Source organism: Pungitius pungitius, chromosome 5 (genome assembly GCF_949316345.1).
Source record: "Pungitius pungitius chromosome 5, fPunPun2.1, whole genome shotgun sequence".
Classification (NCBI taxonomy): Eukaryota; Metazoa; Chordata; class Actinopteri; order Perciformes; family Gasterosteidae; genus Pungitius; species Pungitius pungitius.
In genome coordinates this window covers 12,082,753-12,095,185 of record NC_084904.1, presented here as the reverse complement: position 1 = coordinate 12,095,185, position 12,433 = coordinate 12,082,753, and the positions used below count along the sequence as shown (strand labels likewise).

Here is a 12,433-nt window from a genome sequence, read left to right as displayed (position 1 = left end):
CTTCTTGCACAAGAGATTTGTTCATTTTTTATTCAAGCTAAGGATTTTATTTTAATTTTCTTTGTGGGTGAATTTTGCAATACAGATTACATATGTTTAGCTTTCCAAGCTAGTTCTATTTTGTTGGACCAGGCATCCTTAACAGTCATTTTATTCATGCAACTACTTTACATACAAAGAAATCATCAGGATTTAGTATTTCTATTGCTTTGGAACAACATCATACTATGCAAAGAAAATATAACTAAAGAGTAAATTGTGCATGTTTGTGATTGTGTTTGCTGTGGTGGCTTATTAAGATATGTGATGGTGTGAGAGGAGATTTTTAAAATCCTGCTGCGGCCCCGTCATTAGTGGAGCATTACATTTTAGTATTCCTATTGCTACTTTTTGTAACCGTAAAAGTACTGTAGAAATGTAGAAAATATTTCCGCACCTCCCAACTGCTGTTGGCACGTCTTCTTGCACCTGTCACACTTACCACCCATAGCATGAATGACACTATTCTTCTCGGTGTACCTGTTTATCCAGGTTTACACTCCCTTCTTTTATAGCTGATCATTTATATGCACCAACTGATTCAGCTGTGTGTGTGTGTGTGTGCGCGTGTGCGTGCGTGCGTGTGTGTGTGTTTGACCCAGTTCTCCAGCAGCCACCTAACATTAGAAGAGATAAAACTGTTGTATGCATTTGCAAGAGGAAAGAACTCAATTAACAATCTCCTTTAAAAAGAGCCTAAACTAAAACAAAGGTAAAGTTTTTAAACTGAAGAAGGGCAGAGGTGAGTTGAGCTGTGAGTTGACAGTTCCTCGTCGTATGAGAGCTCTGCAGCACGATGGAGGAGGAGGTGGCGGGTGGAGGAGGGCGGAGGAGGGCCCCGGTGGAACTCACAGGACGCGTAGATCACATCCGGGGCTGGTTTTATTCTAATAACGAAACGTCCAACCCGGAAAAAAAGACAACTCTTCTGTACTCCGATCACGCAAACAAACAGAGGAGAGTGTAAGCGGCTCGATGCCCACAGGACGATTTGTGCCGTTTAAACACACGATCACAACTTTGTTCTGACATGCTCGTTATTTCCCAGCCGCGGGGCTCTCTGCGCTCGTGCGCGGCGTGGGGCGCTGGCTGCGCCGCAAACTGACTCCACGGCGGGTAAGTAGTCAGCCCGCACTGACAATACGTGTGACTGCGCGCGCGTGTGTGTGTCATCGTCTGCTTCTGACTGTGTGTGTGTGTGTGTGTGTGTGTGGAGGACACTGTGGTGTAGGTGTGGCAGGCCGTAGACTTGTTGTGTGTAACATCCGTCAGGTGTTCGCCGAGTAAACTCCGGCCGGGATCTCATTTAAACGCGTCCCGCTCGAGCTCCCAATCACGTTGTAGACTACGTGCACGCCCGTGGGTTTCAAGTGGGTCATCTTGCGACGTCAAGCTCGTGTCTGCTCGGTGGGGAAGAATGCGAATATGCAGCTGTCATTAGCGCGCGGTGGAGGGAGAAACTTCTTAATCCCTTTGTACAGAGACATCCCTGCCACACGTTCTCATGCGCCTGGTAACTGACCGATGCACGTGGATGAGCGCGTTTTGTGACATGTTGTACTTTTCACAGCCAGTACTTGTTGCTATTGGGGTGGGGTCAGGGCTCCCACCATTTAACCATTTAAGGTTGGGTTCCTTTGCAGTTTCTAGTGCAGTCTCCAACGTCCCCGCGTACTACCAATGATGCTTTGTACACTCCGTGAGGACCTGAGGCCTTGTTTCAAAGTGGTTAGAATTAGCTTCATGTCAATGCATTCACCAATAATATTCTGCCGTTCTCAGTGGGGCTGGGCGATTATTCAATATCATCATTTATTGTCTTTCAATGGAATATCATGATGAAATTACATGGAAGTATTGCAGGGCACAAATGTTTTCTAATCAATAATTAAAAGCACATACTCAAATTTCCAACTCATTACGTTTATTCATATATTTATTTATATATATATATATATATATATATATATATATATATATATATATATATATTTTTTTCCCATTCTTCGAACTTCATGGAAGTAAAAGCCAAAATACACTCACCGGCCACTTTATTAGGTACACCTGTCCAACTGCTCGTTAACACTTAATTTCTAAGCAGCCAATCACATGGCGGCAACTCAGTGCATTTAGGCATGTAGACATTGTCAAGACAATCTCCTGCAGTTCAAACCGAGCATCAGTATGGGGAAGAAAGGTGATTTGAGTGACTTTGAACGTGGCATGATTGTTGGTGCCAGAAGGGCTGGTCTGAGTATTTCAGAAACTGCTAATCTACTGGGATTTTCACGCACAACCATCTCTAGGGTTTACAGAGAATGGTCCGAAAAAGAAAAAACATCCAGTGAGCGGAAGTTCTGTGGGCGGAAATGCCTTGTTGATGCCAGAGGTCAGAGGAGAATGGCCAGACTGGTTCGAGCTGATAGAAGGGCAACAGTGACTCAAATAACCACCCGTTACAACCAAGGTGGGCATAAGAGCATCTCTGAACGCACAGTACGTCGAACTTTGAGGCAGATGGGCTACAGCAGCAGAAGACCACACCGGGTGCCACTCCTTTCAGCTAAGAACAGGAAACTGAGGCTACAATTTGCACAAGCTCATCGAAATTGGACAATAGAAGATTGGAAAAACGTTGCATGGTCTGATGAGTCTCGATTTCTGCTGCGACATTCGGATGGTAGGGTCAGAATTTGGCGTCTACAACATGAAAGCATGGATCCATCCTGCCTTGTATCAACGGTTCAGGCTGGTGGTGGTGGTGTCATGGTGTGGGGAATATTTTCTTGGCACTCTTTGGGCCCCTTGGTACCAATTGAGCATCGTTGCAACGCCACAGCCTACCTGAGTATTGTTGCTGACCATGTCCATCCCTTTATGACCACAATGTACCCAACTTCTGATGGCTACTTTCAGCAGGATAAAGCGCCATGTCATAAAGCTGGAATCATCTCAGACTGGTTTCTTGAACATGACAATGAGTTCGCTGTACTCAAATGGCCTCCACAATCACCAGATCTCAATCCAATAGAGCATCTTTGGGATGTGGTGGAACGGGAGATTCGCATCATGGATGTGCAGCCGACAAATCTGCGGCAACTGTGTGATGCCATCATGTCAATATGGACCAAACTCCCTGAGGAATGCTTCCAGCACCTTGTTGAATCTATGCCACGAAGAATTGGGGCAGTTCTGAAGGCAAAAGGGGGTCCAACCCGTTACTAGCATGGGGTACCTAATAAAGTGGCCGGTGAGTGTAGATTACAAGTGTTATCAGTTTGAATCAGTTTCTGTTTCAGACTAGATTTAAGGTGTCTGTGTGAACTGAGTGAAAGTGGGTTTCAGATAATGATGCTGATATCACGCTGTTATCTGTACACTGTGTTCTGCCCTCATACACACAGACAGAGAATTTACATACCTTAATTCCTGTGTGCAACGCTGTTACATTTCAAAGATAAAGACGGTCTGAATAATGAAGTTTTGCCTCTAATGCCCACCTCACTGCTGCTTTGTTTGTTCCGCCTGAAGTTTTCTGCCTAAAATGTTTCTTGTGTGTCTGTGTGTGAGTTTGTGGGGTATGTCAGTCACCGCATGGGTATCTGTGTGGCCTTGGTGGCATCTTTTTTTCTTTTCCATTACACCCAGAGTTTCTGCAACAGGTTGCTGAATGGTTTGTATCTCTGACCTATTTCAGTGGCACAAGAAGGTTGCACGACCAACGCATCAGAAACACAACCCACTTATCTTCCGACCAGTTTCAAAACGAAACGAATGTCTATTACTTTTTAGAATAGTGCCACAGAAGGCCTGTGAAGATGCAGCTTATAAATCTGTTGTTAATTCTCAATTTTCTGTGCTTTGTTGAACCATTTATATGAATATATTCAAGTGTTTGTTCAATGGAAATGCATTTTGTAAAAGTATCTGCAGAGAACTTAGCCATTCAGTCCTGATAGATTTTATTAACTGTCACTAAGTTATATTTTTTGTTCTTCAAATCAGTCACAGATGTTGCCTTTATGAGTAGAAAATCTGCTTTGCATTATTTGATTAAATGCACACAACTGGGAAGAGTGTGTAGTGTGATGTTGAACGGACCGAAAGTTTCCTGTGAAAATAACTTGGAGAGGTCAAGATTATTAAATACATCTCTCATCATGCCAGATTGCCTCTGGTAAAGTCTCCCCCACAAAAAATTAAAAAATACTTGTATGTATTTCTGCTATGGATGAAGGTCTCTTGGAAGGCAAACATTGAAACATCATCAGCATACCTGAGTGTCAGAGCTGAATGAGTCTTATTTACTTGGGAAATCGGTCAGCAGCTCCGTGATTCACATGTATGCATCATCTTAATGAATACACCCCCCCCCCTCCCCCTCCTGCTCTCCTCTCTCTTCCCTGGCCAGTAGAAATGTGCGTGTGTGCAGTTCTTGAGTGCAGTCTGTAATTTTTGGCTGTGGTGTAGGGCCTCAGCTCAGCCTCGGGCTTGCTGCTCACCCTCAATCACGTCACATGAAAAACTGCTGAGTGGAAACGGGTCTCTTTCTTCCTCTGTGTCTGTGTGTGTATTTGCAAAGTAAATCAAAGTTGGGTTTATCTCCCACTTCAGTTCTACTCTTCCTTTCTGACCTACACGTCCATCTCCTTCTGTTGCTCCTTTTACATTTTGCCTCTCACTCTCCATCTGACGGGGGTATCTGTGCGTTTGTGCGTCCCAGGGACATGTGATAGCAGCAGCATGCCGTACGTGGACCGGTTGAAACGCGTGTGCGGCTTCCTGGACGTCGAGGAGAAGGAGAACAGCTGCCGCTTCCAGAGGCGATACTTCATCCTGGACACGCAGGAAAACGTTCTGCTGTGGTATATGGACAACCCTCAGGTACTCCTCCACACACATACGTATGACACACACTTGCACAACAGCAAGAGGAAGTGAAATTGACCAATCGGAGGCGTGTAACCTTGGACTCTGCGACAATGACTAGTCTGTGTGTTTGTGTTTGCATGCAGAACTTGCCCAGTGGAACTAGCTTTGTCGGCAGCCTGAGACTAACCTACATCTCTAAGGTAAACCTTTTCACTTTGCTGTGGGTCGTAGTGAACGTAACAAGCAGTGGACCTCGGAGCAGTGTGGAAACAGCCACTCGCCTACGTTTAATCGGGCTGCGCGGAGACACCAGATACGACACATCTGTAGTTAACGGTCACATGCAGAAGAAGACTTGAGTTTTCCAGATGTGGCTGAGCTAAGCAGAGATAATGACATCTGGCTGCACTGTAGTGCTGACAGCTCCTCCCTGGACACTCGGAGTCCAAGAACACAGCAAATATATGAAATGTTTCTCTGCTTCACTTCTCTTTTTTGTCTCCTCTCTTTTTCTTTTGTCTCCTCTTCTACCCCCCCCCCCCCCACACCCACCCTCATATGGTAATTTCTTTATTTCTGTCTCCTCTCTCTTTGCCCTTTGCCTCCTCTTCTCCACCTTTGTCTCTTCTTCCTACATCTACTCCACCTTTTGTCTCATTTTCTCTCCTTTGGTCTCCTTTTCTGTTGTCACCTCCTGTCTCACTTTATCTTTTGTCCTTTCCTCTTGTCCCCTCTTCTCGTCTCCCTTTCTCAGGTGAGTGAAGCCCCAGTGAAGCAAAAGCCAAAGACAGAGTTCTGCTTTGGTGAGTTTTTCAGAGTCATGGTGATGCAGCAATGTACAATGCCGTTATTTTTTTGTTCATATGTGATAAGATGATATAATGCAGTTATTGTGGAATTTTGTCAGACTGATTTCTATCTCTGTAGTAATCAATGCGGTGTCCCGGAGGTACTTCCTCCAAGCCAACGATGTGACTGACATGAGAGACTGGGTAGCTGCTCTCAATAAAGCCAGCAAGATCACTGTGAGTGCAACAATCAAAATTGATATTGGGGCCTGATTTATTCGTCTTAAATGTGGTCAGACGAAGGCTAAACTCGCCTGAGCACAGGAAACAGCGATGTGACTGAATCCAGTCAGACCGGGGAGGCTAAAATGACGTCTCGCTGCCCACATATACTCTCTTACACACTTGTTGAATGAGGAAATTTTGAATGTGCTCAATTATAACCATAACATGCGTCACCGTGGTGGATGGTGTCAAAACATCTTTGTGAACATGCTTTGCACTTATATTTGCATTATTAGTTCTTGTTCAGTGACATCGCCCGGGCTTTTTTTTACCAGCGACATCCAGATGACAGAGAAGTGTCGCTCTTTTTGTCTCACCTGCACACTGACACCGGACGTTGTGTCGCACACACTCTCTTTCACTTCCTCTTAGATGTGAGGGCCTCTCTGCCGCCTTTTCGCAGCTTCCATGTCCTCAATGGAAACTAATACTTTACAGCATAGAGCAGAATGGGCTTGATTCAAATGCAATAAAGTAAAACACAAACTGATGAATTTTACGTATTTATTCACAAATGATGGATTTATAATAATGAACACACTATTTATATGGTTATTTTGCCATTTGTTGCAATTTGTTTGTCATAAACTTTGGAGGCTTAATTATTTGCTGATTTTTTTTGCATTGTTGTTGCACAAAAGCTCCCAGTGGGAATAGAAGCTCTAAATCAAGAGGTATCCATTGAGGTCTGTTGATGCCATTGTAGTCTATAACATCCTACTGCTGACAGGTTCCTAAATCTGGCCCTGCACCTCTGAGGTCCGATGTGACCGCAGTAGTCAGCGCCACTCAGGGAGGAAGGAGACAGCAGGCCTACAAGACCGAGATCATCGGTGGCGTGGTGGTGCACACGCCCATCCAGGTAATGAAAAGAAAGTTTTGTTGCTTGCTCTCTGCCGCCATAATCACTGAGTGTGTAATCTGAGATTTTTTTTAAGACGTTAGCCACAATCGTTGCATTGATGTTAAAGATGGCGGTAATGAAATGTTTCAGAATGAAAGCGAAGAGACCGAAGCAAGGGAGAGGAAGGGTAACAGACCAGGAGTGTTGCGATGCGGTTACTGTGTCAAACAAGGAAATGTGGTGAGAACTTAACCATTTATAACTGAACTCTGTGTTTGTATACAGAAATCTGCATGTAGAGACTGTAATGTGTGTGTGTGTGTGTCAGAGGAAGAGCTGGAAGAGGAGGTTTTTCACCCTGGATGACAATGCAGTCAGTTACTACAAGTCTGAGATGGTGAGGAGCCAGACCTTTTGTTCATCCCTTCAACCAACAGCTGAGGTCTTAGTCTTCACATGTCTGATTTGTGCTTACGTGTGTCCCAGGATAAGGAGCCTCTCCGCGCTGTCCCACTGAGGGACATTCAGAAGGTCCACGAATGTCTCGTCAAGTCAGGGTGAGTCAAATGAGAGTTTATCAAGTTCACCATTGTCCTTTTTCTCTCTCTGGTTACCCTTCCGGTGATTAATCAGTTAAGGACATATTACACTATACATAGATAGGAACGGCATCAAGGTTTTGGCATTATACAAGCAAACAATAGGCTAATTGAGGTGTCAGTAGAATTGTAAATTAACTACTTAGAACAACCCTTTTCAACACGCCTGGCCACTTCCTGTATAATTCTGAATACATATGACTACATAGAGTACAAAACACAAACTGTTAGTAGATTTTTACATGGCTAAATACCATCTAGCCCTCCACTTAGCCACTGTTTTATTTACAATGATAATTTTCCTCTGTGTATGTCAATCAGAGATCTGCTGCTGAGAGACAACCTGTTTGAGATCATCACCGGCTCCCGAACCTTCTACATTCAGGTACAGTCTTCAACCCATCAGAGGGTTAGTTCCTCACAAGCTTTATGTCGGGTTGGGACCTTGCTGGGTGAAAGCATGATTAGATCCAAATTAGTCTCAGCAGAGAGAGATGTTTTGGCAGGTGTATCGGTTGTTGTTTTCTCTCAATGCTCTGCTGCTGTTGTGTGGCAAATGGATCTTTTTTTAGTGTTGAACGTTTGTTTTTGTGAACTGGACAAAGCCATCTGTTACCATAACTACAATAACATCCTGTCAATCTCCCGGGAGAAGAACTGACAGACACAGACACAGACAGACCAAGAGAGAGAGAGGAAGAGAGCGAGGTGCTTTCATTTTTGTCTGCACAAACAAAACTAATAATAAAATTAAAAACACACCAAGACCATGGTCATAATTGAAATCTCAAATTAAAATGAAATGGGAATACAGTTAAGAATTTGTGTAAGTCATTGATATCTAAGAGTTTGGAAAACCCAATGGTGATAACACACATTAAACTCATAATAACCAATAATCTGTGAAGTATGTCTTCTTTTCTTTCTTTCTTTATTTTATGTAAATTTGACACCTGTATTATTTTAAAAATGTTGTCTTTGTTTTCAACGGTAAGAAATACATAGAACATCGCGAGTGACACACATAATAGTGATAATAATATTTATATATGATAGGAAATAGGAGACATGTGGCCGTGGGAGGCTTTATCTTCTGTTGATGTTGGTCTACAGACAGACTCTCCAGAGGAGATGCACGGCTGGATCAGGGACATTGAAATGAAGATCCAGGACTTCAGAGGCCCCCCGAAGGTAAACGCTGTCGTCTCTCCTCTCCACACAAACGAATCTTCAAACCTTTCTCGCCCTGCGTTCGTGGAGAAGAGAAAACCTCACTCATCATGTCACCGTTGCTGTCACGCAGGGTTTTTCATTTAGACGCGCGTCCTCTCTCTATCGGAGTCACAACGCGTCCTCCGCCTCTCGGGGCCAGCAGAGCGAGGAGCGCCGGCCCGCGCTGGTCAAGTCCTGCTCCGTGGCACCGGGCTGGCAGCCCTGGACGCCCGTCCCTCCGTGTGAGCCCTTCACCCCGGACGCAGAGGAAGAAGACGGCGCTTTCGGCCCTGTGACCACGTTGCCTTCGCTCTCCTCCTCCTCCACCTCTTCCTCCACCTCCTCCTCTTCCAATTCCCTCTCCGCCGCGACCAGCTTCCCCGGCACCAACGCGGCAGCTCCGGCCGGCGGGCCGGGCATCCTGGCGGCGGTCAGAGATGTGGCCGGCGGGCGCCGACGCCACCGCTCGCAGCCTCAGCCTCACAGCGGCTGCAGCTTCCCGTTCAGCCTGGACGACGATGGCATCCGCACCACGGACGTCTGACTCCACACTTGGTACCTGCTTCAACAATGAATGTGACTCGTAGTTAATAATAATAATAATAATAGTAGTAGTAGTATTCCCTGCTTATGAAGTGACACTGTGACCACCTACCTCGACGCCACAGGGTGAGAGGGGGGGGGCCTCCTGCTGGGCTTGTAGTATACGCACCCAGCTGGAGGCGGAGCAAGAGGCGCAGTGTTTGTTGTTCACAGGACCGTGAAGAAGTTCGATGGAATGTTTTTAGTACAACTTCCTCTGAAAACTTGAATAATCTTGGTGTTAATTGTTCTTCCAGGCTAAGAAGTGATGGCACATGCTTTCAGTCTGTTGCACTTTGGGGTCGTAACTCAAGACCGTGTTTTCGCCCCGGCTAAAAGTGTTCACACAAAAGTGTTTATGGCATTTAAACACATTAGCATCCATTTTGTTTATATTCAAGCTCCTCTTCACAAAATATTTTAGTTTGTTTGAGGCCAGAAGTGTTTTTTTTTCCCTCTTTCGTTCTGAAACGCTTGTTATGTGGACTATCAACTTTTCTTCATTAATAATTAACAAATATTTGTTTACTAACATCTTCTCAGTTGTCTGCGTGAAAGTGTAAGTGTCTCATAAAAAGGTACAACTGAATGAGGGCTTCTCTTTTCACGTGTTCGCACCGTTTTAACCAGGTGCTTTAAATACGTCAACTGTCAGTAAACTGTGACTCCCCTCTTTGCTTTTAACAGGGTACCGTGATAATACAGCAGTGTTGAAATGGTACTTGTCCTAGAATGTACAGCCACCAACAATTACAGCTGACCAGCTGGTTGACAGCTTTGTAAATGTAACTTTCATACTGCATTATGTGGGAAGATGTGCCACTTCTGGTAATTTGACTGTAAATTCTGCACTTTGCTTGTCTCATTTTTACTTGTGTTTTTTTTTTTTTTTTTGCTTCTACAGCAGATATTACACTTTCCTCTAGAAATGATACCTCACATACGTGTATTTCCACCAGTAGACTCAGCCTTCAGGTTCCCCTCAAGGCGTCATTGATGTTGTACCATGTTCACGACTGTTTCTGAAGCTGTGTGCACTCGTCTGCCTGCATTTAGCGCATTTTCTTTCTTGTACATTAAATGATGCTTTTTATTTGTCTTTTTTTAAGTTGTTTTTGATCAAAAGTTCAGTTTTTCTCCCCTTTTACCTCGCTGCTCAGTCAATCCACATTTTTCATCACAGATGATACTAACTTCAAGTTTTCTAAATTATTGTTTTTAAAGAAAGGATGACATTAACTTTTCTTTTCATTTCCAAGTGAGAAAATATCCCAACTGCCAGGCATGTCAGGGCCAAATTATTTGACCTTTTACAAAGCCCGCAATAACCCATTCATGCACGCCATACACATGCCAATCTAGTGCCCGAGGCAGTGTTAAGTGAAGTGCTTCACACGTCCAGTGCAAAGGTCCATTAGGTAAAACGCCTAAAACTCTGTCTTGACCTCGGTCCACTTCCCTTTCTGCCTCCAAGTGCAGCTGTGTGGCCGAAGGACGGAGAGAGTAAAATGTCTGTGTCTTAGGTAAATAATAAAGGCCCAGAGTGCCTGTGAAATGTCAGCTGTGTTGAAATGAGTTTTCAGTCTGTTAAAGACAAAGCTCCTCCAGGTACTCAAAAAAATTCAAGCAGAAACATCCGTCAGGACGGACCAGTGGTGATGAGAAGATGCAAGTTTAAGAGGTTTTTATTGGTAAAAAAGACCTACAAATGAATTGATAGCTATGTGATCTAAAAGCTCCTGACAACATAATCAACCTCTGGTGAGATCCTCATCTCTCCATACACTTCACGATTTGAGCTATTATAAAGAGGTAAAGGTCTGAAAAAATGGCAACACAAGGCAATAATAAGGAATAAGTCTTAAAGGTGAAATTTATTTTCTGTGAGTGTGCACAGTGTAAAGGTCACACAGCACTTCAGTTCAACGCCTATGAGTGACAGGCAGCTCTGAGGGCAGACCGACCTCCTAAATGTTAATGTTCCCACATGGATGAATCTGCCCCAGACGGCTCTGTCTCTCCCTCCTTCTTTGCCTCTCTCTGATGCCATCGCGTTGGGCATTTATGTTGCGCCCAAATACATCCATGTTCCTGCAGCTTTAGCCGAATGCTGTTGCTTGAGTTGCAGTTGAGGCTGTTAAGATGAATTAATGAAGAAAAGTAAAATCTTTGTTTTTCTCTGTTTGCCGAGGAAAGCCACTAGAGGGAGCTGCAAGACGACACACTCTATTCAGGACACTTGATTGGCAGCTCGACTTGCCACGAGCGCCTGCAGCGTTCCTGTTTGCATTCAAGCTCTTGCGTTGCGACCAATTTATACCTATTTACAGTGTCAATAAGGCCTTTCAATGCCATTCACGATATAAAAACACAACCATTGTGCATCGAGGATGACGTGCAAAGTGCTAAACGATACTCTCGATGTTATGCCTCCTACATTCGCTACAAAATAAAAGTCCCAATAAAAAAATGATTAGATCAGGTCTTCGTATCTCCAGTAAATGATGGCAAAATAACCTCATGAGAAAATAAGTATTGAACAAAAGAATATAGATTTACATTGTTATTCCAGCAGACACATGCTCACTTAAAAACTACTTATTCTCACTTAAATTGATAAAACGTGTTATTCAGCAGTAGAGAATGAAGAAATGTTGTCTAATCATTTTAGATGAGTGGAGCTACAATAGCGATCGACTTCTTCAAGACTTCTGCGTCTACGCAGAGTTCGCGCATGCCTGCCAATATTTATAAAATGATATAAACTGACGAGACGTTATGGCTAAATATATATGTATATGATATATATATATATATATATATTTTAGAGGTGTATGAGCTGCTAACCTGTGTTGGGTAAACGTCTGCCCTTGTAAACCAAAAAGTGGTCCTATCTGATGGGCCTTTACAATCAGACACATCGCGCACACGTACTTTTAACTGAGCGTGTGCAGAAAGCAGAGTCTTCTTAACATGTGTAATATGAAGTCCTATTAATGCGGAACAGGTTGTCCTTCATCTGGACTCGGGGCCCCGTCTGGACCGCCGCCAGCCCGCCTCCCTCCCTCCTCTGTTCCCACATCAGACCACCTTACAAACTGGAGGTTGGGGCGTGGGGGGCGTGGGGGGTGGAATGTATTTCGCCCTGTGTGATGTGATTGTTTGCAGAGAAATGGGTTGACCTTGCCCCCTCGTGCCACACACACACGCAC

The 12,433-nt window shown here is 44.2% G+C and overlaps 1 protein-coding gene across 1 annotated transcript; it reads left to right on the top strand.

Moving 5' to 3' along the window:
• The first annotated feature begins 911 nt into the window (after positions 1-911).
• plekha2 (pleckstrin homology domain containing A2) lies at positions 912-10,319 on the top strand. The gene is made up of 12 exons (XM_037483401.2): positions 912-1,155; positions 4,763-4,923; positions 5,055-5,111; positions 5,666-5,714; positions 5,839-5,936; positions 6,715-6,846; positions 6,979-7,068; positions 7,157-7,225; positions 7,315-7,385; positions 7,749-7,812; positions 8,541-8,618; positions 8,731-10,319. Exons 2-12 carry the CDS (start codon positions 4,783-4,785, stop codon positions 9,181-9,183), a joined length of 1,302 nt encoding a protein of 433 aa, XP_037339298.1. The 5' UTR covers positions 912-1,155; positions 4,763-4,782; the 3' UTR covers positions 9,184-10,319.
• The last annotated feature ends 2,114 nt before the right edge of the window (positions 10,320-12,433 follow it).